The following is a 27,349-nucleotide window of genomic DNA, read 5'->3' as shown; positions in this document are numbered from 1 at the left end:
TATGAAAATAATATACTCATATACTTATAATTCATGCTGCACTATTAAATGTAAAATTTTAAAATCATGTGCTTAAGCTTTCTAGTTCGACATCTATCACTATTCTTTTATTTTGATTTGTTTAATTTGATATTGATTCTAGAGATATGTGAGTTTAAACACAATCCCTGTTAATTGTGAGTCTGTATCACTAGTCGAAATAAGGCAAATCAGAAGTAAGGCAAATCAGCCAAATTTCGGCCAAATTTCGGATAAATTTCGGATATGATCGATAATCGGCTGACATTCAGCATAGCTGATTTGCGGTGCAAAATTCCGATTTCGGATATGATCGATAATCGGCTGCATATCAGATGACATTCGGCATAGCCGATTTGCGGTGCAAATTCCGATATTTGTTTCAAATTCCGATGTTTGCGCATTATAATATTTCGACATTCCGATAATTATATTATATGTAAATTTGACATTTAATAATTCCGATATTTGTATTGTATTGTTTTAACATTTAATAAATTTCGATATTTGTATTATTTGAAATTTGTATTATTTTGAAATTTAATAAATTCCGATATTTGTATTATTTTAATAAATTCCGATATTTGTATTATTTGAAATTTGTATTATTTTGAAATTTAATAAATTCCGATATTTGTATTATTTGAAATTATATGTCATTTCATCAAAATAAAGTTCGAAAAAGATACTAATTTCAGCGAATATGAAATTTTCTATTGACTGGATTTACCGCTAAATAGACGTTTGAACTTCTCCTGCCTGAAATTCAGTATTTCGTTGGTATAAATCGGCCAAGAATATGATGAACTGGAATAATACAGTCGCGGGATTCTGGGTAAAACTCGGTACCCCATAATTCAACATTGCATATTTCGTCATCTCTAACTCTGAAATGATACCGAATATTTGATGATTCTGCAGGTTTATACCAGCGAATAAATGCTAGATTATGTTCGGATAACCCATCCGGCAAATTAATGGCATGTGTAAAAAAGTATTGGACTTGTCCAGGATAGCAATCGATATCACCACTTTCTGTCATAAATTTTGCCAAGATAAATGAGCTTTTTACATGACGTGATGATATCGAAGAGCCGAATATTTCAGAACCAATTCGGCACCTTCCAAATTGATTCATTTTAACTTGAACTATTATCGAATCTTCTGCACCCTCTCCAAATGGTTTACGAAATTCCATCGTTTCGTAGCTCGCCATGTAGTATTCAACTATTAAGTCAAGCATATCACTTGACATTACAATATCGTTAAATACTGGTCTGAGCATTTCGCCCGGAAATGCTTCTTTTCCTGTGGTGGTCGATTCATGAATGTTTCTTGAAGTCAACCAAAATCGCCTCATTTCATCAGCAGAAAATTGGTCGGCTTCTGATAGAGAGCCAACAGATGGTCTATTACTAATCAAATCTAGGCCCTTTGATTCCACGCCGGAATTAATGATATTACTGATTTGATTATCAAACATCAGGCGGCGCATAATTTCTGGTTCAATTTTCCTTCTGCTATTCGGAAAAGAGCCTAAATTTATTTTAAACAAAAGTTGATAAAAATGCATTATTTTAGAAAGTAACAAGAATATTTAAAATATTATACCTAGCATGCCATTCATGCGCTCAAAGGAAAAACACCAGAATGTATATAAAGGTCCATAGTCGAGTGAGCATTCACATAAGTGAAGTGATAAATGTAAATTCGGTGTGATTTTATCACGACCGTAATTTTCTTCTATCAACTTCACTGGGCTTAATTACCTCTCTGATGCGCCTCTCTCATGAAATCGACTTCTACAATTCGACTTACTGAAATTGAACAAATTCTCACAAAATTCACGAGAATCTTCCGGTCATTCTCAGAAAGATGTTCCCAGAGAGAAACCGTTGCATATATTGTAAAAAATATTCGCCATTGATCCGCAGTAAAATTTGAAAACCCATCTCCACAATCGACTTTTTCCGGGATTCGACCCAAGTCAGCTGGAACTTTAAATTCATCCATTTTTTTCTGAACTGTTTTCAAAATATGTGTTGTTAATACGCCATTTTCGATCCAAAGTCTTCTTACTATCCATTTTGCGATGCCCAGAAATAAGCAGTGCATCGGGTCGATTGTAATGAACCGAATTGGATCGAAATATGGTAGACGCAATAATTTGGACCATCTAACTCCAGTTTGCTTTACAAATCGCTTTCTTGCTGCGTCCGAATTACAGCGTCTCCATCCTATAGCATCTTGACGATGTTGAGCCGAATCACGGCAAGTAAACCATTCGTCCATTTCATTTATCCCAGCAAAATTATGCTGCCGATTTTCATAATTCGCCTTCTTTTCGCATCTATGACACGACACCAAAGCGGAAATATGTCCGCAAATTTTTCTTGCAGCCGGTATGTCACATGAAATAAGAATCAGAGCTGCGCGAATTCTTTTTCCTTCTTGACATTCATACGTTTTATTTAATGTCACTCCTTCCCAAAGTGACTTCAACTCATCAATGATTGGCGCCAGATAGTGGTTAATCTTATGTAAACTTACTTCATCTGGGCTGGGTAATAAGCCAAGAATCAAGATATTATTGCGCTTGAATCTGACATCCCTCGGAAGGTTACCGATTGCAGCGTATATTACTCCGGTGCTGTGGATTGTGCCGTCGAAGGGTTGAAACCAATCCAAATTCAAAATCAATCCGAGGTGCGAATCAGCAACATCAGATCGGAAAAAATTATTCGAACTTTCATCTGTCGTTTCTTTAAAAGTTTTCCAAACTTCACCATCGTATATATCAGTTAGGATATTATCGAAAGTTGGACGATTTATCCAATGCCTTAGAGAATTTTCAAAGTTAGGTTGACGATACATTGCTTCCAATTGCTGCTTAATACTCACAAACGGAAATAATAATTCAGGTTTCGATTGAAATTTGGTTATTTAACAATGTTGTTTTCTGTGCCAAAGGTGTTTGGCACAACCTTAATCTTCGAGTTGTCGAATTAGGAAATTCGACATGGCAACACTTCATGATGGCAGGTTGCTCATTTTGGAGAAAACTTTTTATTTCCTGTTTGTTGTATAATTTGTGGCATTTGGAACACGCCACAAAACTACGAAACCGGTCTTCAAGATTAAGGGCTTTTCTTGCTAGATATAAAGTGTCAGGAAATGTGTCAAAATCAGGACTACCGATTTCTGTTAGAACAAGCTTCAAGAATTTTATCAATGATTCTGTAGCTGTTTCTGGTAAGTTAAACCTGGTTCGGAAGCTCATGATCCATAATAATATCCATAAGAACCGATTATTTATTGATTGTTCAGTATCAGAATCTTGAAATGGTTCGAAAGGTGGACATGAATAATCTTCAAAAATTTCGTGATATTCGTCATCATTGGATGGTTCATTATCGGATGATTCATTTCTATCATCGATATTTGCATCTTCCTCCGTAGTATATTCAGAAGATTCAGAAGATTTATCATCTACTGTATCTCCTAATTCAGCAATTATAACCGGTTGAACATATTTTCTTGATCGTTGTCTACTAGGCAATTCAGCTTCCGATTCTCTCATTCGTGGTTCATCTGATATTGAGGCACTTTCGTATGGTTCGTCACTAGGCAATTCAGCTTCATCAGGTAGATGTACTTCTGTTCTTTCTGAATCATCATCTTCTGAATCTTGGTTAATTTCATGGATAGTTTTCGTACGAGGATCTACTAATCGTCCATTACATTCAGAACAATTACATGCAACTAACCTTCCAATACGTGATGATGTAGGATAAGATTGATTTGAAGATTCTTCGTCAATTATATTTGACACTGATCTGGTTCTTTGTATACATGATGAAGGTATGGCATGAGGTCTAGAATCTGATTCTTCATTGAGTATACTTGATAATGATCTTTTTCTCGTCATTTTTGTGAACGTTTTTCGAAATAAAGTTAATTGTTAATAATATATCAATAATATCAATATAATTCGTTTAAAATACTTAAATTAGAATAAATTTTATTAAAATCATCAACTGCGTCGATGTAATACTAAATTTATTAAAATCATCAATCTACACTTAAATTATAAATATAAATCATTCGATTAATAATATTGATAATAAAATAGACTATTCGATCGATCAGTATGATGGCGAAAGTTTCTTAAAGTTTAATTTTTTAAACAACTTCATTTTTTCTCACCAACCTTTTTCTTTTTAGAGTTTAATCTTTTTAGAGTTTAATTGTCGATATAATACTTAAATTATATTAAATTTATTAAAATCATCAACTATCACTTAAATTATAAATATTACATGATGTCGATTTGCGTTCAAATCGTTCGATTAATAATATTAATAATAAAATAGACTATTCGATCAGTATGATGGCGAAAGTTTCTTAAAGTTTAATTTTTTAAATAAAACTTCATTTTTTCTCACCTTTTCTTTTTAGAGTTTTAACGTCTAATACTCTTCGAAACCAAAAAAAAAAATAAAAAAATAATGAGCCAAAATTCGCAACCAAAAAAAATAATGATCCAAAATAGAAAAAATAAAAATACTGAAAAAGGTTTGGCTAGTGATAATCGAAATAAAACGATTACTAACATCAATAAAAGTTCGTCCAATATCCAACAAGCTGTTGAAGGGACTGCCACGCCAATTCATGAGCGAGCTCAAACTACTAACATCAATAAAAGTTCGTCCAATATCCAACAAGCTGTTGAAGGGACTGCCACCCAATTCATGAGCGAGCTCAAACTACTAACATCAATAAAAATTTGTCCAATATCCAACAACCATCTGCTGCGCCAAGTCATGAACGAGCTCAAAGTGTAAAAGAGAGATATAAAAATCTTCGGCTTCCGGATTCGTCCAATACTCAACCACCATCTGCTGCACCAAGTCATGAACGAGTCCAAAGTGTAAAAGAGAGATATAAAAATCTTCGGCTTCCGGTCAGATATCAAACTAATGAACCTATTTGCGATGATGATGATGCATCAACAGGTCTGTATCGTGTATATATCGTCAGTTAGATTTAGTATTTTTTTTTTGTTGATTTTACATTTTTATACAGAGAATCGGAGGTTATCTCAAGAAGTATCCAATTTGCGTGCGAAGTGTTTACAGTTAAAACGACGAAATAATGAATCAACCAAACATACAGCTGTCGTTGCCACTGAAATAGCTCGCTTACGAGAAGATAACGAATTTCTTGCTGGTGTTAACGCAGAATTCGGTTCTGAAAATGACGACTTGAAAGAAGAGGTTAACGAATTAAAAACGAAACTCGAACAATACCAGATACGATCATCATCTGAAAGCCTTGATTTTATTGATGTTCCAGAAGAACGGTTAGCAAAACGGTTCAAATCGGATGGGTCAAAAAAAGTAAAGAAGACGGTACACTACGCCGAAATCAACCAAAAGAAGAACAAGAAGAACAACGTGAAAAGGAGGCGAGGGTTTGTAATTTTGTAATTTTAGGCAGAATTGTACAGTCTTTATACTTTTATACTAATTGTTCCGATTTAAAGATTGAAATGAAAATGATCCTCAAAACTATTAAACCTAATGACAATTTGGATGATAACGAAACGTTTAATAGTCCAAAAAATGTTGAAATTCGCAGTAGATTAATTCCCGAACTTCGAAGGGCGATGTTTCCGAATTATAAACCTTCAGTAGCACAATTGACGAACTGGTTAAGCGCCCTCCATAAGTCGTGAAGATCACAAACACAACTGAAAAAAAGTGGAAAAAGCGACGAGGACAGTCGCAGAGTTCACAACAACAGTCGCGTACAAAATGTAAAATTGTCGAATTTTTTCCTTTATCATCATGTTAATGATTTATGCTAATTTTCTTATATATTTATCATTTAAGAAAAAATTGCGTCGAATTAAGGCTGCAAAGGATCTTTATAGGAAAAGTGACGAAAGAATAATTGGTTATGAAAAACGCCAATTATTAAAAATGTTGGCAAATCGATCTTACCACTCGCCGGAAATCAGTGAGTCAGATGAAGAGAATCCAGATAAGACGATCGTATGCGTCTATGATTATTCTTGGCGATCACAAGAGGTTTATACTTCGATATTTATTATACTTCGATATTTATTATACTTCGATATTTATACTTCGATATTTATACTTCGATATTTATACTTCGATATTTATACTTCGATATATCACTCTTGTTCCTTTCTTTATTTTGTATTTATTTTATTTATATTGTCTTTTTTAGCTAAAAAATTTACTTCGAAACGTCATCGACTCACATTCGGCAGATATTCAAACGGCAAAATTACAACGACCTCGCCAGTATGATGATGAAGTTCAACACTTCGACCGAATGCATTCTGAAAATGCTCCACAATGGTCATATGTCGAGCAAGAGGATTTTATATATGATACGGAAATCGATAGTAGAAGTGGTTTCGACGAAGATGAAGACTATGGTGAAGAAACGGAAGAGGTGTTAATCGATAGTCAAAAAAGTGGAGCTGGTGATGATTTAGCTGAATGAAGCGGGACTATCAATTACATTTATTTTAAATTTTTTTTTTTCATGTATTATTCGTAAATATTTCTGATAATTAATATATAACGATAATAAATTTAAATCGAATTTTCTATATATAATAATTTTCCGAATTTAGTATGATTTAGTCTGATTTATGTCCGATTTAAGTTTCGAAGTACATCTGATTGACTGTCCAAATTTAGTATGATTTAGTTCTGATTTATGTCCGATTTAAGTTCCGAAGTACATCTGATTGGCAGTCAATCGGATAACAATCGGAATATATTTTTTTGTAAAAATCGGACATATTTCAGCCGTAATTTGACCTAAAATCGGATATCCGATTTTTAGCCGATTTGCCTTATTTCGACTAGTGACGTATATTGGTTAATAAAAATAAAAAATAAAAATTATTACAGTATACATGTATTAATTGTATTATGTATTAATACAAATGCATTATATCATAATTGTACTGCATTATTGTATTATCATTCTTATTAGTACTATATAAATTGAATTACTTTTTTTAAATACAATCAATGTAATATTCTTTTAACAACTATTAAATGGCATCATAATTTAATTAATCAAAGCTTTCTATAAATTATTGTCATTATAATTGGTATCATGACCATAAATTATGTGAAAAGTGTAAAATGAAACTAATAAATAATAAAAATGACAATAAAATTATTAAAAAAACCAAAAATCTTTAATTTTAAATATGTTCAAAATTTACTTACATAAATATGAGTTCAAAATCGATTTTGCATAATGCAAACTCAGCATTCTTAGGATTTAAGTTTAGTGGAACTGCCCAATTTTTCTCTAGTTTTATGATTATGGCATTAAGTTTGCCAATCTCAACTGATGAATAATGCAATATAGTTTTCTCCAGCTAATCATTTTTGGCCTGAATGTTAAGCTCCTGTCTCAGTTTTCTCATTCTCAGCAACCTCCTAGAAATCTCAACATTCTTGCCCTTGATCTCTTTCTAAGCTCAGCAATCTCAGCTAAGAGCTTGGTATTTAATTCTCTAAATGAATCAAAGGATTAAGCATTTGACATTAATAATAAAATGTGAATTATTTAATGTTTTGTAGTAAATGTAAAGAATCGCCTTATTAATGCAGAATTAAAATAAATACAATGATAAGGACTTTACTCGGGATACATAACTTTTTTTTTTATACTAGTGTCTACTGTCTATATATACGATTATTTTTCGAACAAGACAAGACTATCTCACTTATCTTCTATTTTTACCCGTTTTAATAATTCTTGCGATTCTAACTGGTAATCAAACACCCACTTAATTTGACCAAACAAGTTTTCAACAGGCTTTGCCAAGTTCTCATAGGTTAAAACAGAATTATTAATTGGTAATGATAATAAGTGCGACAAAGAACTTAACAACACTTCTACCTTCTCTTCACTATTATTCTCAGAGTTAGATGAAACTAGTTTGATTATGACCTAATTTACAGTGGTTGATACAATTCTATATATTACATCTTCATATAAACTTGCCGTATCATAGTTATGTTTTTTAGGATTGCGCTGTATAAATATTTGTAGTTGGACTGCATTCTGTACAATACCTTGATTGATGTTCTCTTTTTTTGCCTCAGTAACTGTGATGATTGTATTTTTCACTTTTATGACCAAATCAATTGGTCTTTTGCCATGACTTCCAAAAATTTCATATTGGGGATAGACTTTCACCTCACTACCAAAGATCCGTAAATAATGCAGAAATAAACTTGCAATGAGCGGCTTCATTGGCACTAGTAATGTATTGGAATATCTTATATAATTTCAATAATTCTTTCACAACCAAATTTCGGATCTCTCTTGAAGTATTTTTGACACTTCCATTAAAAAGTGATAATCTGTTATAATCAATCTGCCTTCAAGTCAAAAAATGCCTTTATCTTTGGAAAAGTAAATAAAGAGAAAGGTTGTTATACTATAAAAATAGTCAAAGATGCTGTACATAAATTAACTGATCAGAATTGACATGTGAATATCCTAATATATTAATAGTGCTTGCACATATCCACAACTATTTTCAAATTCACCTTGAGATTAGCAATCCAGATAATTCTCAATAAATTCTCGTCAGCAGAAAATTGAATAACTTTACACTCTATCGCAATTTCCACTGTATCACTTTCTACCGTTGCACTCTGGCTTGTCTGGTCTAAATTTTACGCATTTTACCTGTTAAAATTTTTCTCTTCAAGCTAACACCACTCATTACATAACCTATTACAATATGCTTGTTTTTGTCCCATCTGGAAATACTAAATATTCATAAAGTTTCTTCTTAAAGCCTTCCAATGTCACCATTTCTTGGGTTACTGTCATACGCCCATATGTTGTAGTACAGTGAACTTCTTTCGAGAAGAAAAGTGTTTGCTGATCTTTGAAAGTAAAAACAATTCGACACCACTAAGCTCATCCTTGATATTAACATTTATTTTTGTATTGACAGTGATTAATTTTTTATTTTCTTCTTTGAGGGAAATTGTCGATCTTCTATAACTTGAGTTCTTTGGACGCAACGTTATCAAAAAAGACTTTTGATTCTCCTTGATAGCATTTTTAAACTTGCTAATAGACCTGTTTATTTCAATATCAACTGCGAATGCATTTTCATAGGGGTTTTCACCAATGACCAAACAATTGAGAATTATAGTTGACATTGCAATCTTTGGCTCAGATAAAAAAATAGTGTTGCGTTCCAGAATATTTAGTGGGAAAGTAAACGTTAATATAGGTTTTTATGTCGCACAGGCATTGCATCATTTCTCGTGACCTTCTTTGATATCGTTACAAAGCAAATAATTGAAAACATTATTATGACTGATGATCTTTTAGTAATAAAATAAATTATTATGACTGATGATGTCAATGGTTGCTTTAAAAGAAGATGTAAAATAAAGAATGGAAAAAGTATGGAAAGATATTATTATAAGGATTTGTTGATGATAAATGGTTGCATAGATCATGGTAATTTATTTCACTTTTAAAAATTAATCAATTTTAATATTTATACAGTAAAGGAAATTATTCATTGAGCCAAAGAACTATTCTAGAATTACATTTACCTTAAACTATAATCTAATTTATACTGTAAAATTTTCTATAAAATTTAATAAATTATCGATGATTTTATATATCTTCTTTTTTTTTTAAATGTTGAATCATGTACCATTTTATTGTTCCGCAATATCACAAATCGCAATTAATCCGCAATTAGGGTATTGCAGACACATCCTTAATTGCAATGGATGCTGGATCAAATGTTCGTTCTGTATGAAATTTAATTTTTTTCAAATACAAAAGAAATGTAAAATGATGGAAATTGCAAGCAAAACAATATGATGCTATCAAAGAGACACAGATCCTAGGTCATTAAATGCGAGTCCCAGCATCAAATTATTTCTTTGCTCTCATATTTATGTAGATCTATCTAATTTTTTTCTATCTAATTATGAGATTCCATTTTCTACAAATACGAAATAAACTGTATTTACAAGATCCTTGCCAATATAAATCACTCCTATCCACACAGATTATATAGAAATTTTCGATTTTAGCTAACTTCCGCAAGAGAAGTTTCCTGAGAATGAATAATTTCGAATCTACAGTGAGCATAAATTGGGAGATTAGTAACTTATGAAAAAAAGTAATGTAATATTAATGATTTACTTACCTTTACATCTCATTTTCAGAATATTCAATCCGCCTTGATTTTTAAGAAATTTGACGAGTAATTTTTTTATCACCAGTAAGATACTGTGCCAAACATTAAGAATTCGACACGTGATATTTTTGATGTACTACGCAAACTTTTGCTGTGCCTTTGCATGTGACGAGATTCATGTGAATAATTTCACTGCGCCTATTGTCAAAGATTTTCTTGGCGAAAAAGAGTAATATGACCGTTTTATTTTGGAACATCTATAGAGGCGGGGAAAATCGATTAATGTCATGATGACATGTTTCAAGAATCTAGCCGAATAATAAACCAACTTACCTTATTATTACTTTGCGGAATATACGAGTTCATTTGATAAATGATATTGACGATGTACTGTAAATAATGGTAAGACCTGAACAGTTGAATTTTTGTTTGATTTTTGCTTTTCTTGCACAAGACATATAAAAGGATTCACTAACCAGGACATCACCTTTTTATATAATTTGCAGTATCGATTTTGTTATAAACTTTTGGGGAAATTACATTAATATGATGGCATCACGAAAATCTGATCAACAGATCTGCTTAAAATCATAATAAAAAACTATATACAAAGGAGGTCTTTTTTGTTAATGAGGGATTGAGGGAATTGTGTATGCTAAAATTTCTCGAACAAATTTCAAATATCATTGATAAACGCAGTAACGTTAGAAATGACAACATGTATCACGGGAACAAATAATTGCACGTTTTTTCTCGAACTTTCCCACATATACTCAAAGCTTTATATACTGACACCATATGAAAAAAAATATAATGTCTGGTAAATTAATATTGCCTTTTCTTTATCGTTGAGAAAAAATATATAAAATACAGGCTACATGATGACACTAATTTTATTTGGTTTTACAAGATAATCTATATTATATTGCACGAATCTATTAAACATTATCAATCATAGTTGTAATAACGAAACCGGTTGTGCAACTGATCAGATCAATCTGTGCAACAGTCGATTTTTCATATATACCCCAAATTTCCCCTTTTACAAAAAAAAATTTCTTTCATTCGTTGTCATACAAACAAACAATAACACAATAACGTACAAAATGTCTGAAGTTACAATTTCTGGAACGGAAATCAACCTTTGGTTACTTGTTCGTGGAGTTGCTACTATTTTTGAGGTTACCATAGGAAGGGATAACCGTATTTCTGAGCTTAAGAAAGTTATCAAGAAAGCTAGAGAACCTGAGTTTGATAAATTCGCCCCGGACAGACTTAAGCTTTTGAAGCTTAAGAACCCTGTTGATGACGACCATATTTTCGATATTCAAAACTTGAAACTTCAGGATTACGAGTATGAGAATGATGATGTTTATCTAATGAAGGATATGCGAAAAATTGGTACTTACTGGCCTGAAAATCAAGCGCCTCCCGAAGATCTTATACACGTTATTGTAGAAGCGCCTGATGTCGCCGGCGATGGTAAGTGATCGTAATAAATCTGGTCAACGTGAGTGAATGTACTGCTTTTTCGCCGTTACTTTTTAACTATTTCCATTTTATTAGAAAAAACAATTAAAGATTTAAGATATGAATTATTCGTTTCTAAAACGGACAATACAAGAAAGTCTTCCTCCGTGTACAAATATGTGAGAGGTATGGGAGTCGTACGACCTTGGCAAATCGAGATGGATATTGATGCAGAGCTACTGTTTGGTCGCCAAGTATTTCTTCAATACCCTGATGCTCCTATACAAGGATCAAGTGAAACCAAGGTAAATCAGCCATTTTGCGTTAATGTTGTGAATGAAGTCGTAAAAAGGTTGAGCTTAGAAAGCGAGTTACTTGTATTTGGAGATTATGGCAGCCGGCAAGAATATGAAGTTTACGCTGATATCATAATTGGCCATAAAAATTACCGCAAAGAATTGACAAATAGCACACCTGATTTATCAAAAGGCTTGGGTTGGGAAGTTAAGAATGATTTAAATGATAATTCAAAAGTAATGGTAGGGAAAGGTCAATTAATAAAATATGCCAGGGCATACCTTACAGCGGATAGACCTCTAACACGCGTTTTCTACGGATGTTTAACTGATGGGAAGCTTTGGAAATTTGCGAAAATACAATTATTAAATGATATTAATGGTGCCCCAAAAGTGAAGTTTGAGCAAAGTACCACTTATAGATGGAGTGAACACACGGCCTCACTTATCGCTGGCCTAATTGGTCGTTATTATGATGACCTGATAAAGAAAAGGATGAGTATGTCATATATGTCAATATAATTATTATACTTACAAAAAAATAAAAAATACCTATACTGTAGTTTATAATAATATAAAAAATTTATTAATTCGTGTTTAGTGATGTTAATAGTTTTGTACTAGGTTGTTAATAAACATATCATTACTTTAGGTGGAAACAAAGATAATACATATACGTATAGGAATAAGTCATCAATTTCTTCTGAAAGTCTCTTGGCTTCCTTCATCGGAGAGGACATTCTTATTAGATTAAAATCTGGAAATTATATCCATGTGCAGATTACATCTCACCTTGGAACTGGAAGAGAGTGTATAGTTTTTTTGGCACAAGTACGTGATTATGGAATAAAGGATGCCGTTTTGAAGGTAATTAATCCTGAGAATGTCTCATACTGTGTATAATAAACTTGCCATATTGATCATTTTTTTATCTGAAGATTGAAGTTTGCAAAAACACTGAAATCTTTCAAGTTTGCCGTGAAATATCAGTGTTGCGTGCACTAAGTGATCTTTCTTGTGTTCCCAAAATTCTCTTTGAAGGTCATACAATGGGAGGTTCCCTGGCTTTACTTACCGATTTTGCGGGACTACCCCTGGAATCATGGATTTCTGATAACGGTAATATAGATGATTACACAATTTTTCAAATAATTCTGGATCTATTATCGTGCTTGGAGAAGATACATGCCCGTGGTTACGCGCATGGAGATGTAGCCATACGAAACGTTATACAGAGAAATGGTCATTTCTATCTTATTGATTTCGGCCTTGCAACTTCGTTGCTACTTCACTTCGATCCATGGCAAGAAATTATTCAGGACTACGACGGATTGTGTCAAATCATTGGAATTATCAAGTTTGGAGAGAAAATGTCATTTTCAGAATTAATAGACAAGTTGGAGGGAGAGCTGAAATCATTTGTTGCGTTTGTCGAGGATGCGAGTAGGTGGAAAACAACTGATGAAGGGAAGTGTTTAGAAAAATTTGGTGCTATAGTTAGACAATTTTATGAGAAATTGCCTAGGAAGGTATTGCGGATATAACAGAAAATATTAATACTTTGTTCCACAACTCCTTCCATTTCCTTTTCCACATTAATACTGTCCACTCTGGCGCATTATCAAAACTAATTGAAATATTCCTTTTACAGAACTAGAGAAATTAAAAACAGAAATATTAAACAGTTAAATCTCAAAGAATAGTTTAATTACCACATTTGGCATATAAATTTTAGGGGGGTGGATGGCTTCAAATCATCTTTGTAAGCACTATGGTGGCTGTCACCAGCGGCAAAATTTTCTTTTTGCCATATTACATGGAATTCTTGTGGATTTCCATGGAATTTTTGTATTTTTATTAATACTACATATCCAACTTTAACCCATAATATTTATTAAAATTCTTATTAAATTCTATAAAATAATCTGATAGAAATGTTCAGTACATGTTGCTCTAACATTTTATTGGTTTAGTTTCTTCTTTTTATTATTAAACTAGGAACTAGGAGTAACTGTCATGCTGTGCCAGGAATAAAATTTGCCCATGCCAAATCAGTCACCAACCAGTCATCAATCGGGTATCAAGTCAAGAAAAGTAACAATAATATGGCTATATTTTAGAAATAGGCTTGATAAGGTTAGAAGAAAATAATCATATAAATTTATATAATTTACATATTTATACTAATACAAGTGAATTGTATATGAATGTTATATATAAAATATTATATGAAATATTGTTATATAATTTTAAAATGTGAATTCTATTTATAGAATGAAATATTTCACAGTATACAATGTTTCTTGTCTTGCAATTCTCACCATTATCTATAAAAATCTTAATATGTTGATATACAGTTACTCTTGAGAATGCAACACATACTGGAAATTGACATTAAATTCAAAGTAAAGTCTCATCATTTTTCACCTCATATTACTTCTCATTATTCATCTCCCATAATTTTCTATTACATCTTTTTATTTTCCAAGATATCAATATCAAATAAATACAGTTATGATTAACTTAACAATGTCGAATCTATTTTTATCAAAATATCGTAATGATATCATAATATTATTGCAATATCTAATCAATATTGATTGTAAACTCCAAGTTTCAGCAAAGTTACTACCATATAGTGCTGCATATAATATCCCAAGTACTATTCAAGAAAGTTCACTTAGATTGAATAGTACCTGGAAAATACTATAGGAGGAGGGGGTACTATTAAAAGGAGGTATATTCACTGGTTGAAATCAAAACTTTCGGTCATATAACAAATCGGCAAAAGTTTGGCAGATCTGTCATGCATTTTTAGGATTCCGCAAAATATCTGATCCAATTTGAATCTGTGAATCAGATCTGAATTGGATCTGGATCAAATCATTAATTTATAATCCGTAAATCTGATCAGACCAAAAAATAATGATCCGATCTGAATTGGATTAAATCCGAATCAGATCTGAATCACATTTTGAATCATTTGAATCAAGCAATAATAGCTATCTGAATATTTTTTTTTAATCCAAGAAAAGTGTTTTATTTAATATTTTTTAAAATTTTTTAACAGAAATAATATTTTTTCTTTAGAACTCTTAAAAAAACCAATTTTTCTTTTAAAAAATTCTCACTGACTCTTTAAAAAAAGGGTTTCTGTAAAAAATGAGAAGAAACGTCACAGTCTAATACACTGGTCGAAATAGTCCAAATCGGCTAGAAATCGGATGTCCGATTTTAGGCCGAATTTGGTGATAAAGATGGCCGATTTATTAATTTAGGCAAAGTTCCGATTGGCAGGCCGATCGATGCCGATCAGAATATCCAAATTGTATCTGAATTGCTTAGTATTTTTGATCCGAATTGTTTAAAAAAATATATTCATAAATTTACCGAATTGCAGTGAATTTATTCTGAATTATGATAAATTTTGATAAATTGCGATAAATTTTAATCTGAATTGCAGTAAATTTTAATCTGAATTGCGGTAAATTTTCTATTCTGAATTGCGGTAAATTTTATTCTGAATTGCGGTAAATTTATTCTGAATTGCGGTAAAAATTTAATGAATTGCGGTTAATTTATTCTGAATTGTGGTAAAAATTTAATGAATTGCGGTTAATTTTATTCTGAATTATGGTATATTTGCAGTAAATTTTATTCTGAATTGCGGTAAATTTGCAGTAAATTTATTTCGAATTGTAATTAATTTTTTTCTGAATTAAGACAAATTTATTTTGAATTATGGAAAATTCTAATACTAATAATTTGGAATATTAATTACATATATATATAAATTTTTGACGAAAAAAAGAAAGTTTTCTACCAAATTAATTCAGATTCGTTCATTGCGCGTCGTCCATATGTAAATCAGAATCTGAATTATTATGATTGTCACCGACCGTTGATTTTGATGGTTTTTCTTCTCCTTCCTTGTTATGGTCTTCATCATTTTCGGTGGTGTTGCCAGTTGCTGGTGTTATCCCTCTACTAACTTCTTCTTCTTCTTCTTCATATTCAGTGATTAAACCCTGATCGATATCAGTATTGAATATTAAATCTTGTTATTGTACGATATAAGACCATTCAGAAGCATTCGACGGATGTGGTCAGTCATATTTTTGTACCTCGTCGTCGTATCTACGTTCGCGTATTAATTTCGACTTATTTGACGAGTGTACATCGAGTACATTTCGTAGCAAATTTTTAAGCTGAAGAAACAATAAAATATAAAAATTAAATCCAGCGATTCGTCTGAAAAATCAAGATTCAGAAGTTCTAACCTCATCAGATCTCCACGAATAGTCGTAAATAGCGATTATGGACTTTGTTGGGTCTTCTTCGTCTGTCTCGCTTATTTCTGGAGAATGAAATAAGCGATTGGATAACATCTTTAGTAATCTACGCTTATCATATTTTGTTATCCGTTCATCGTCAAAACTATATAATCTCTTTGCCACCTTAATTCGGCGGATTTTCTTCTAAAATACGTTATAATTTGAATAAAATTCAATACATAATCAGAATAAAATTCAGCATAATAATTATAAATCATTACTAACGTCGTGTACTCAATTGTTTGAGTGCACCCGGTGTTTATTTTCATCAGCTTTTCCCCTATCCATTAATCTTTGATGAGAACGACGAGACTTGTGAAGACAACCCAACCATTTTGTAAGTTGCTTATTCGAAGCAAAAAAACACGGAGTAAGGGCTGAACGCAATTCAGGGACTAGCTTACGACGAATCTTGAGATTTTTCGCACTATTGAACGTTTTATTGTAATCTAGTCCTCGAGTTTCATCGATGGTTTTCAAAATAGACTTCATTTTAGCCTAAATATAACAATCAAATAATGATAACCGGTACTTAATTACTCAATACTGCAATTTTAAATAACTGAATCAGACAAATAAAATTAATATACCCTAGCTTCTTTTTCGTCGTACTCATCATTATTGTTAGAACCAGACCGTTCTTCCTCCAATTCTTCCTCGTATCGCTTGGACTTTTTTGTCTTAATTCTTTTTTGACGTTTTGCCAGCTGTTCGAGATCCGTCTGCCTATGAATGGCTTTAGGCAGACGGATTCTCGAATACCTGTTTAAGCTTTCACGTAGATCGTCATTCTCGTCTGCAAAGGCCTCGTTTATTCGAGTCAAAAAATGATTTTCATCGAATAATCGGTTATTTTCGCGTTGAAGCTTTGCATTCTCTACTTGTACTTCTTCAATTTGTTTCTTTAATTTTAGATTTTCTAAATAAAGAATTTTATTAATAGTAATATTTTTTTACGAATAATTCTGAATTTATACGAATGAAGTCAAAATCGTACCTGCTTCTAAATCAGTATCGTCATCATCGATCATCCTTTCATTACTTTGATCATCTTTAACCACTAATACAAATTTTTGTGGAATTCGAATATTCCCATATCGTTTTTTCATTTCCGATAACATCTCTTGTTGATCTATAAAAATTATTAATTATCGTACATGTCAATCAGCAATTTTCCAAAATTCAATTACCTTTAGAAATATTTGGCAGTTCAATTTCTATAACCTCATCGTCAGACTCTTCTTGAGTCAGCTTAGTCGACTTTGCAGATTTGAGTAGGACAATCTTGGGGGTTCTGGGACAGCGGCTATCACATAGGTCTAACCATAATTTAGTATACCCCCAGACCACCTAGCCTTGTTTTCTGATATGATAACACTATACCTGTTTTTCTATCCCCAGACCACCTAACCTTGATTCCTGATATGTTATTACTTGATAGCTAAAAAGAACCCCCAAGCGTTGTAGATAAGATTAACATCATTTATTCCTAGGCATTATTACCACGCATGGATCCATTCCAGGGTATCATAATTTTATGCTATATCAGATTGCCTTTATAAGTGCCAAAGGTATGAAGGACACGAAGTGTCTGTAATACTGATGGCACGATTCAGCAATCCATTGTGGCATACTATTTTTATGATACTCTAAAAGGGATTCATTCGATGATTTAAGCCATTCATGCTCTAACCAAAAATGTATAGCAGGAAGGCAACTAGACATATTGTAAAGCTTTCCTGCTATACAAAAAAATCTGGGACAGTGAAGTCTAACCAAAAATCTGACCCAGGTCTAACCAAAAATGTATAGCAGGAAGGCAACTAGATATGTTTTAAAGCTTTTCCTCCTATACGAAAAAATCTGGGACAGTGAAGTCTAACCAAAAACCAACCCAGGTCTAACCAAAAAATGTATAGCAGGAAGGTAACTAGACATATTGTAAAGCTTTTTCTGCAATACGAAAAAATCTGGGACAACAGGTCTAACCAAAAGTCTAACCAAAAATCTGACCGAGGTCTAACCAAAAAATATACGGCAGGTAGTCAACTAGACATATTGTAAAGCTCCCCTGCAATACGAAAAATCTGGGACAACAGGTCAACCAAAAGTCTAACCAAAATTTAACCCTAATCATAAATTGCTCTGATTCTTTGACGAAGCCTATTTTCATACCGATTTTGATAGTAACTCCCAATATGAGATTGATATCGACCACTAGATGAACCTGTAGGTTTACCACATACAGCACAAGGAAAGCGTGATTTTGTCTTCCAATGAATGCGACAACCTTCTGGCCTCACACAAGGACGACCACAAGGCTTTCCTGTGTTATGTAAATATTCACAAGTATATTCTCCAATCATTTTTATTAAGTATAAATAAGTTAAATTAAAAAAAACTTTACATGATATAAAAATGATGTCTACCCAAGCTATACCAGCTAAGCCAACATACCGTGAAATTGAATCAGCTCTAATTGCTGTAATTAAAGCAGGCATCCTTTACAAGAAACCAAAGGATGGTAAATTCATGTTATGTTACAAACAAAGGATAATCAAATTGCGTCAAGCAGAAGAACCAGAAAATTTTGTTCTTGAAACAGCACAATCTATTCTACCTAATGAGACAAAGTATCAGCAAATCTTGGAAAATTATAAGACCTGGTATAGCAGAGAGCCAAAACTTTTGTCTGCTATTAATAAGCTATACAGGTTATACTATCGAATTGGCAAAAGAATACTTCCTCACAGACTCCCAAGCAGATGATGAGGTAGAAGACTATCTTAATTCATAAGTACCCATTGTGGTGGAAGTTCTGTATCATCTGGTATAACCAAAAGTTCTTCCCTCACAAAGGATCTCTCTGATTCTTTACCATCATCATCAATAAGCCAGTACAAAACTGGTTGATTTTTCTGTGTTAAAGACATATGGATATGATAAATCTTAGGTAACCAATTCATATCTCCTGCTCAACGTTTTCCACCTTCCAGATCATTTGGTTCAAATAAGTACCTTACACTTATATCAGGTGGTAGTTTCTCTTCTTCATACCCAACAGGTCCATCACGAGGATAAGAAGATCTGGAAGACACTCGTGATTTTTTTATAGCTACAGCAGGAGATATACCAAGTTGTTGGGTCACTGAGTTATTTATACTTTCTACAGCAATAGGTAAGTTTTTTACCCAGACTCGAGATCTCGTTTTACCTAAAGTTAGTAAGTCAGATGCATCTTGAGAGGGAAATAGTTTCTCAACCAAGGTACGGTTATATCGCTCCACAATGCCAACAGTACGCTTAGACTTGGCCTTCTGAATCTTTACACCATGGGAAGTCATCAACTTTTCACACTCACCTTTAAACTCTGAACCCCTATCTGTAATCAATAATTTTGGCCAAGTGAGCGGACATGTTGTATCATCATATACCTTTTCAAGAGCCTGAGCAATAGTATGAGAAGTTAGGATTCCCTGTCGATCTTTAACACTGGTTGAACCTATAGGGACACTTTCTTTATACCTCGATGCTATATCAACTATATTGAGACAGAAAAGATAAGTCACATGTCCAACCTTGTCATATGGCATATACAAAATGTCAGCTTGATGAACTTCATTGGGAACTTGTATAGAACTAAAACTTACACGAGGGATAAATCGGGGACGAGGTTTGTGGACTTGATGTACTGCCTGTCTTTCAAGCCAATCCTGCACTTCATCTAAGGTGAAATCATATCCAGCATTTTGTGATGTCTCATACAATTTTTTGGCAGTCCTCTGATATCCAGATGGTTGATAAAATATTCTGCATAAAGTCGAAGTCACCTCTACATTTCGTGCTTCATCAGAATCTATTGGAATAATAGGAATCAATGGGAGTTGAACAGGCATATCTTGATCTGCTAAATAGCAACTTTGCTTTACGTAAAGAGCTGATATTAGAGGAAACAAATAATATTTCCAATAAGGAGAAAATCCGTAAACTCACAAAGGAGATAGAGGCATGTGAACGATATATCTTCTATCTTGAAAAAAATCTTGTTTCACGTGAGGATGAGATCGATCAGTTAAAGGCAGAGTGTCAGTCCACTTTAGTTGAATTTGGAAAGTATCGAGATCACTTAGAGTTAAAGGAAGAGGCACTTGTTGCCCAGGATGAACGTATTATTCAGCTTGAAGACACAGTAGATAAACTCAAAAAACGCATTCAAGAATTATCTTTATGTAAAGGAAAGATAGAAATGGATGAAGATAATGAATTATTCAATCCTATTCTAAGAATACTAGACCGCCGACGGGCAGTTGCAGATTGTGTGTCTGAGATTCGACTATTTTTTGATCGGAATAGGATTCCAATTCCACAAGACATAGATGATGTCTTTAATGCTACCACTCAAAGTCTTGATGAAATTATTCGTCAAGCTGCTCTAATGCAAGAAATTGGTGTAGACCAACTAAATCAGATAGAAGGATTGCAGACATTACTTGGAGAATCTTTAGATCGTACAAATGCTCTTAATCAAGACTTAATAAGAGTACATGATGATTTTACATATGAGACAAATGCTCGTAGACACTGGGAAACTGTTGCACAACAGAATCAAGCACGTATTGCAGGAATACAAATAGCCAATCTAGGTATACGTTTTCTGAATAGACGTAAAGATGCACAACTGGCAAACCAGCAGAATCAGCTGGTAAATCAACAGAATCAGATAGCAAACCAACAGAATCAGATAGCTGAGCATAGAAGGAATGCACACAGGCTGATGTTACGCTATAATGCTGATACAGAACGTTGGAGAAGAAGGCATGCAGGTTGTATACGTCAGGCACAAAACTGGCAAAGACAATATAGGATTTCACAGACCCAAGTACAAGACAGGCAGGCCCAAAATATTTTAAATTTACAACAACAAATATTAGCGTTACAAAACAATCCTCCAAACATGGCTACAATACAAGATGTCATGCATACTATATCACCAGGTCTTGCACAGTTACCATTTTATGATGGACAAGAGCCGCCAGACTCTTATTATCAAAAGCTTAGAGCTGTCAATGAAATGGCTCGTCCACTAGCTGTTGCTGTTTTTAATGCTGCTATGAGGTGTAGTGTTATGAAAAATAAAATGTCTGGTAGATTTATTCCTGTTCCAGCAAATAATCCATATAATGCCAATGCTGCTATTAATACAGAACCAGAGTTTCTAAACTGGCTGCAAGGAAAATATAGAGATGTGATGGTTGGAACAAATCAAGGTGCTATAATAGCACTCATGAATGAATCATTTTCTCCTATAGATACACCAGATACATATGCAAAAAGGATTCGATCATTAGCACAAGGACAAGTATATGCTGAAATTTTACCTTATCTATATAATCATTTGCCTGATGTTTTAGAAATGAGAGTTAGAATTGCTGCTCCTGCTGATCTTGATGCTTTCTTTAATGAGTTACGTAATAAATGGTATGAAAGTGGAGGGCGAAAAAATCCAACCACTATAGTAGAACAACCACAGAATAGAACTGCATTAGAAAAGCTTGCAGATATAGCAGTACGTCTTGGCTATACTGGTGACATAACAAATCCTGTAGCAATACATACTTTCATTGAGAGTGATCTTACCAGAAAGTTAGGTGGACAAACACAACATCTAAGAAAAGATCACTTCGGAACTGGTCAGGTTAAAAAGGTGACAAAGACAACCAAATCTTCTCCTAAACGTCATTGCTCAAACTGTGGTAGAACAGGTCATTTCAAAAACAAGTGTTCACGGAGTAGACGTACTAAGAAAGTTAACAATACTCACATAGTTGACTATGAAGAATCTGAAAGTGATGAGGAAACTGATGAAGAAACTGAGGAAGAGTTAACTGAAGAAGAAGAGGAGGAGGATGAACCTCAGAATTGCTTTAGTGTAAAAAAAAAACTCGTCAACGTGGAATTTCGGTAAAAAACAAAGGGAAAAAATCCCGTACTTCCAAATCTAAAAGAGAACCTATTCTCAAGAAAACTGATGAAGTCTTTCATGCAGCACTGAAGTCTATAATTGCTTCACTAGCAGTACAATGTCCTAAAGAAATCCTCCTACAGATTAATGCTTATACCAATCAAGCATATGAGAATCTGAAAGACCCGCTTTTAAACCATTTTGTTAGTGACTATCCAGTTAGTGAAAGAAAGAAACTCTGGGATGTTCTTTCAGCAAATATGCAAGACATTTTATCTCCTCTAGCTCATGCTGTAAATACAGCAACTCCACTATTACCAACTCCTCCTGCAGATGTACCATCTGAAGTAGAACAGAAAGAAGACAAAACACTGAACCATGCAATACGTCATACGTGCCTATCAGCAGAAAAACCTATACTGGCCAAGACCCTTAGAAATCAACTTTCTCCAGTTAGATGATCCCAATGATGTAGCGACCATTTCCTGTAAAATCAAAATGTATGCATACCCTATGCTATGATCGATACAGGGTCTGACTCTTCAGTAATCTCTGAGAATGTAGCTAAGCATCTAGGTCTCAAAATAGATCGAAAGAATATACATGCACTTAATGGTGTAGCTGGATCAACCAAAACTCTTGGCACTATCAATGAAATTCCCATAACTATCGGTGAAGGTACAAATACAGTCACTATATCAGACGAATTCTCTGTTATACCTACCGAGAAGGATCGAAATGGTAAGGACAAATCATTGCTAATACTTGGTACACAGTGGCAGTATCGTGCAGGTTGGGAACCTGTAGTAAAGGGTGAGTTCAAAGCAAATGTAAATGGACAGGTTGTCTCAATTCCTCTCTCTGTACATAAGGCACAACGTAATGTTTTTGCAGTAGATAGCCAGCCAGCCTATAAAAAAAAAACTAGCTGATCGTACCTGTCAGCATTGTGGGAAGGAATTCCCATATCCTTCTAATCTTAAACAACATTTTTTACGAAAAAATCCATGTGCAGTAAAAAAGTCCCATGCAAAGCCCATGCAAAGCCCATGTGCAGTTAAAATTTCCCATGCAAAGTCCATGCAAAGTCTATGCACAGTAAAAAAATCCCATGCGCAGTCCACACAAAATTTGAGTAAAGCAACAGTACCCATTCGTCTATTTCTTGATGAATAATGGGAACTACGACATGGAAGCAAGTTTTTTTTCTATTTCTCGTACTTGCTTCTTCATGGTATCAATTTCATGTCGTATCTGATGATTTGTCTTGATCAATTTCTCATGTTCTTTAGTAAAGTTCTGCATGAATCGGCCAAAAGTAACCTTATTATATTCAAGCAAGTGCTTCTGAAGTATGGAAACCTCTTCACTAATCATGTCTTGTGTCATTCTGTTTCTTGGCATATATGTCTGTTTAACAGTTAGTCTCTGACGTGCTAATTTTTTCTGGTATCTTTCTACTTCATGTTTCAAAAATAACTCTACCATGGAATTTACTCCACTGGCATCAGACACAGATAGTGGACTACGCTTCCTTGTTGTGAGACGAATCCATGCCTCATGTATTACAGAAGCTGGTAACATAACTAGTAGCTCAGTGTATACCTGGTTGAAAGACATTAGTTCTTATTACGAAAAAAAAAATTTGGAATTCCAAAGAATTCTGAAGAATTCCATAGAATATCTTATCATATGACACCTCCCAGAAATCTGTTAGATGTCATGTGCTAATGATTGTCTTTCTCTTAGTATTGAATAATAAAATGCCTCTACTAAGTCATAAAAGGCATTTGGAATGTTTGGTACAGGGCATTTCATAAATGCATCAATACTAGTCTTAGAACTTATGACCATTTTAGCTAATGCCTTTATACTTTTTATTGCATCCTCTACATCTTTAAAGAGACCTCTCTGAATTGTGATATGTATAAGGTCATCGATATATTCTTCACTATGTATATCATAGATTGGATCGTCTTCCATTTTAACTATCGGGAAAAAATATAATTTATTATTAATATATGCCTAAGTATCACTAAACTATTCTATATCATTCTAATATTTCTCTGGTAATCTGGTCCCTATAGCTATTTTTTCTGCTGCCTCATGACTTGTACCACGCTCAAGAAGTTTCTTATATACTTGAATACGCCAGTGTCCGAATGGTAAGGAGGATATACCATCTGACCAAATCCAGCGTTTTGTATCGATTGGGGATAATGCCTTCTTCTCTGACTCGATTAGTGATATTACATGATTTTTTGTACGCATTCCCACATTCTTGGCATAGAAGACACCATTTTCAAACAGACAGTCCCGATATACTTGAGTCATAGGATCGAAGATTTCATCTTTTTCTACTGTATCATCTAATAAAGTTCCACCTAAAGATGGGAAATATGTGTCCTTAGCCATATCACTCATACCCTTCTTGCTTACTCCTTTATGTTTGGACTTTGTAGACTTGTCTGCCAAGACATAGTGGTAGGATTTTGCACGGATGTGGTAGGATTCAGTAATTACATTTCCAGGAGTCTCATCCTTGAAAAGCCCGATTGTCTTGGTATCATTAAGGTCAAAGAGATCTGGACGCTCTGCCATATCCTTGTAAATATCTTCTGTCTCGACATGGTAGATAAAGGAGTCAGTATCCATATATCCAAGTCGTACTTTGTTTCCATACTTCTCTTTGACAAAACCATACCAGAAGCGGTACATTAAGAGTTTACTGAGACCAAGGACAGATGCACCGATAATGATAGGTTTATTGAGAATAACACTAGCCTTACCCATATGTGCTCCTACAAGTGTGTTGCCAAGTTGACGAGCATACTTGAAGGAGGGCTTGCGAACTTTCTTAAGGAATTTCTTTTCATCATTTTCATTGATCATTCTCATAAGCTTCGACATCCTGATACTTACGTACATTCTCCATAGTCTTGCCATAGACTGAGTTATTCATGAGTTTAAAGAAGTCTTTCTCAAATGAATTCTTGGATTGTTGACGTAAATTTGTATTTTTTGCAATATAAGGAGCTAACCAGTTATCTTGATCAAATGATAGGACTTGTGTAATCTCATCTACAACCATGCCTAACTTAATGTAATACTGGAGCTCTTGGTAATGTATAACATAATCTTCATGTTTACTAAGATGTGGAACTAACTTCTCTGTTTCAGGAAATCGCCCTCCATCTAAGTTATCAACAAGTTTGGTTATATATGGGCTTAACCTATCCTTTTTTACAGCTATACTATCAACTGCAGGAGGTAAATCTTGTAGATAATCATGAGTTTTAAGGGGGAAGTGCGCTTTGATATTTAGGAAGTAACCACGGGCAGCATCTGGTTTTGTATTAAGAATTACATTAAGTATCTGCTTCTGCTTATCTAGATTCTGTTTGAAATATTCTGGAGATGCTTTCCATCTGTAGTTACCAATAGGCAAGTACTGGCTCATAGCCCATCCATACAGATTGTTTGCATCTACATAGGAAATCCAGGTAGTAGGTTTAGAGGGATTAAAGGAGTCACCCATCTTAGGGTTATTGGCTTTTAAGAAACGGTGTCCCTGCCATAGCTATTCCTCCACGTTTAGCCTTTTCAGTAAAATCATGCATGGTCATGTCAGTGAATAGCTCTATTTTAACTCCAGTCATCTTAAGCATGCCATCCCAAGAAAGTGCAGGAGCAGAGACATAATGACTTGGGTCAAGTCCATAATGATGCATCGCTGTCTGTCTAAATTTTGTCCAGACATCTGCTAGGAGAAGAACATCAGTCTTAAGGTAAAGGTCATGATACTCGCCCAAGTTTTTGCAGCCAAATTCCTTCCAAACTTTTTGTGCATGTTTGTAATTATCCTGAGTGATCTTTCCTCCAAGAGTACTATGAAAGTCATGAATAGATGGGAGTTCTGTCTCCTTGAAACGATCATGTGAATCAATATATTCATAAGGATAAACCCCCTTACATGTGATTAAGTCAATATGTTCAGACGAGAAGTTGTTGAAGTGTCGCTTTGTAAGGGGTTTATCTGTCCCTAAATTCTTTGCAAGGTTTGCAAGACTGGAAGCCATGAACTGCATGCTATCAATGTACTTGAATTGCCCTACTTTCATGGATTTGTAACGTTCGAATGTCTCTGCAATAACTTTGATTTGATGTGCTCCAATTGATCGTCCAACAGATTCACAAACTAAATGGGAGTCATAGCCACGGAAGTTATGAAATACTACAGGAATTGGAGTCTTCCATGCTTCGATTTGAAGCTTAAGATTGCATGCATTATGAGCAGCCCCACGAAACTTACCTGTGATGTGGCAGTGATCCCAAACTTTTTTGTCTTGCATGCCCTGATTGAAATTCCCATTACATATCCAACAACTAACTGCTTTAGTGAATTCCTTTTTAGCTTCCTCTGTTACAATACGTTCTACTTTTACTTCTAAAACATCATTAATCCTTCTTAATTCTTTATCAAGTCTGCTGACAAACTCTTCTGTTGCATTTGGTCCTCGGTATAAGAATGGCCCCCATGTCTCATCAGTTTCAATCCAGTGGACCATATAGCAGAAGCTGTTAGCCTTTTGCTCCATAATCTTATGCATATTTCCACCATAGTTTTCATTACACTTTCTGTTATCAGCCTCAAAGTCTGCAATAATTACACATGGGGCATACATTGTTCGGTTAAAATTCTTAAACTCCTCAAAATCATTCTTACCTTTAACTGGTAACTCAACTCTTTGTGGTGACTCACCTAATCCAAAACACCATTCCTGATGATTAGTTAAAGATTTAGACGATGGAAAGCTTTGGAAGCACCGATTGCAAAGATGCTTCTTTCCCTTGTGGGATGTATCTTTGTATATTAAAGCATCAGGATTCTTAATCCAAAGGAAGTGATTCTTCTGACCATACTTTCCTTCATCTGATTTTGTAATATCTGTAAGGGCCATAAGGTGAATGATATGTTGACGGTTGTAATTCTTACTTGCAATAACAGGTTTTGGAATAC

At 33.8% G+C, this 27,349-nt stretch overlaps 7 protein-coding genes across 8 annotated transcripts; 3 read left to right on the top strand and 4 right to left on the bottom strand.

Moving 5' to 3' along the window:
* Window positions 1–4,556: 4,556 nt before the first annotated feature.
* OCT59_026853 (uncharacterized protein) lies at window positions 4,557–5,755 on the top strand (the record flags this gene model as incomplete). Of its 2 annotated transcripts, XM_066136537.1 has the most annotated exons (4): window positions 4,557–4,722; window positions 4,779–5,033; window positions 5,104–5,495; window positions 5,564–5,755. In XM_066136537.1, the coding sequence occupies 4 exons, from the start codon at window positions 4,557–4,559 to the stop codon at window positions 5,753–5,755; spliced, it is 1,005 nt and encodes a 334-aa protein (XP_065993015.1). The 2 variants fall into 2 exon arrangements, with proteins under 2 accessions (XP_065993015.1, XP_065993016.1); XM_066136538.1 differs by lacking the exon at window positions 4,557–4,722 and having other exon boundaries at window positions 5,013–5,495.
* A 112-nt stretch (window positions 5,756–5,867) lies between these two features.
* Window positions 5,868–6,555, top strand: OCT59_026852 (uncharacterized protein; the record flags this gene model as incomplete). Its single annotated transcript, XM_066136536.1, has 2 exons — window positions 5,868–6,110; window positions 6,274–6,555. The coding sequence occupies 2 exons, from the start codon at window positions 5,868–5,870 to the stop codon at window positions 6,553–6,555; spliced, it is 525 nt and encodes a 174-aa protein (XP_065993014.1).
* A 2,366-nt stretch (window positions 6,556–8,921) lies between these two features.
* OCT59_026851 (uncharacterized protein) lies at window positions 8,922–9,263 on the bottom strand (the record flags this gene model as incomplete). The annotated part of the gene is made up of 1 exon (XM_025327998.2): window positions 8,922–9,263. One exon carries the CDS (start codon window positions 9,261–9,263, stop codon window positions 8,922–8,924), a length of 342 nt encoding a protein of 113 aa, XP_025168665.2.
* A 2,110-nt stretch (window positions 9,264–11,373) lies between these two features.
* Window positions 11,374–14,555, top strand: OCT59_026850 (uncharacterized protein; the record flags this gene model as incomplete). Its single annotated transcript, XM_066136535.1, has 10 exons — window positions 11,374–11,749; window positions 11,834–12,532; window positions 12,686–12,900; window positions 12,972–13,562; window positions 13,769–13,795; window positions 14,007–14,040; window positions 14,154–14,169; window positions 14,307–14,322; window positions 14,391–14,438; window positions 14,523–14,555. The coding sequence occupies 10 exons, from the start codon at window positions 11,374–11,376 to the stop codon at window positions 14,553–14,555; spliced, it is 2,055 nt and encodes a 684-aa protein (XP_065993013.1).
* Window positions 14,556–15,875: 1,320 nt separating this feature from the next.
* On the bottom strand, window positions 15,876–18,092 carry OCT59_026849 (uncharacterized protein; the record flags this gene model as incomplete). The annotated part of the gene is made up of 9 exons (XM_066136534.1): window positions 15,876–16,061; window positions 16,158–16,241; window positions 16,314–16,511; window positions 16,620–16,865; window positions 16,958–17,286; window positions 17,365–17,499; window positions 17,558–17,686; window positions 17,751–17,808; window positions 17,952–18,092. The coding sequence occupies 9 exons, from the start codon at window positions 18,090–18,092 to the stop codon at window positions 15,876–15,878; spliced, it is 1,506 nt and encodes a 501-aa protein (XP_065993012.1).
* A 5,950-nt stretch (window positions 18,093–24,042) lies between these two features.
* On the bottom strand, window positions 24,043–24,312 carry OCT59_026848 (uncharacterized protein; the record flags this gene model as incomplete). The annotated part of the gene is made up of 1 exon (XM_066136533.1): window positions 24,043–24,312. The coding sequence occupies one exon, from the start codon at window positions 24,310–24,312 to the stop codon at window positions 24,043–24,045; it is 270 nt and encodes an 89-aa protein (XP_065993011.1).
* A 72-nt stretch (window positions 24,313–24,384) lies between these two features.
* Window positions 24,385–24,930, bottom strand: OCT59_026847 (uncharacterized protein; the record flags this gene model as incomplete). The annotated part of the gene is made up of 1 exon (XM_066136532.1): window positions 24,385–24,930. The coding sequence occupies one exon, from the start codon at window positions 24,928–24,930 to the stop codon at window positions 24,385–24,387; it is 546 nt and encodes a 181-aa protein (XP_065993010.1).
* Between the last annotated feature and the right edge of the window lie 2,419 nt (window positions 24,931–27,349).

Source organism: Rhizophagus irregularis, chromosome 7 (assembly GCF_026210795.1).
Source record: "Rhizophagus irregularis chromosome 7, complete sequence".
Taxonomy (NCBI): domain Eukaryota; kingdom Fungi; phylum Glomeromycota; class Glomeromycetes; order Glomerales; family Glomeraceae; genus Rhizophagus; species Rhizophagus irregularis.
Note: the sequence above shows the minus strand (reverse complement) of the source record. Positions and strands in the feature narration are given on the sequence as shown.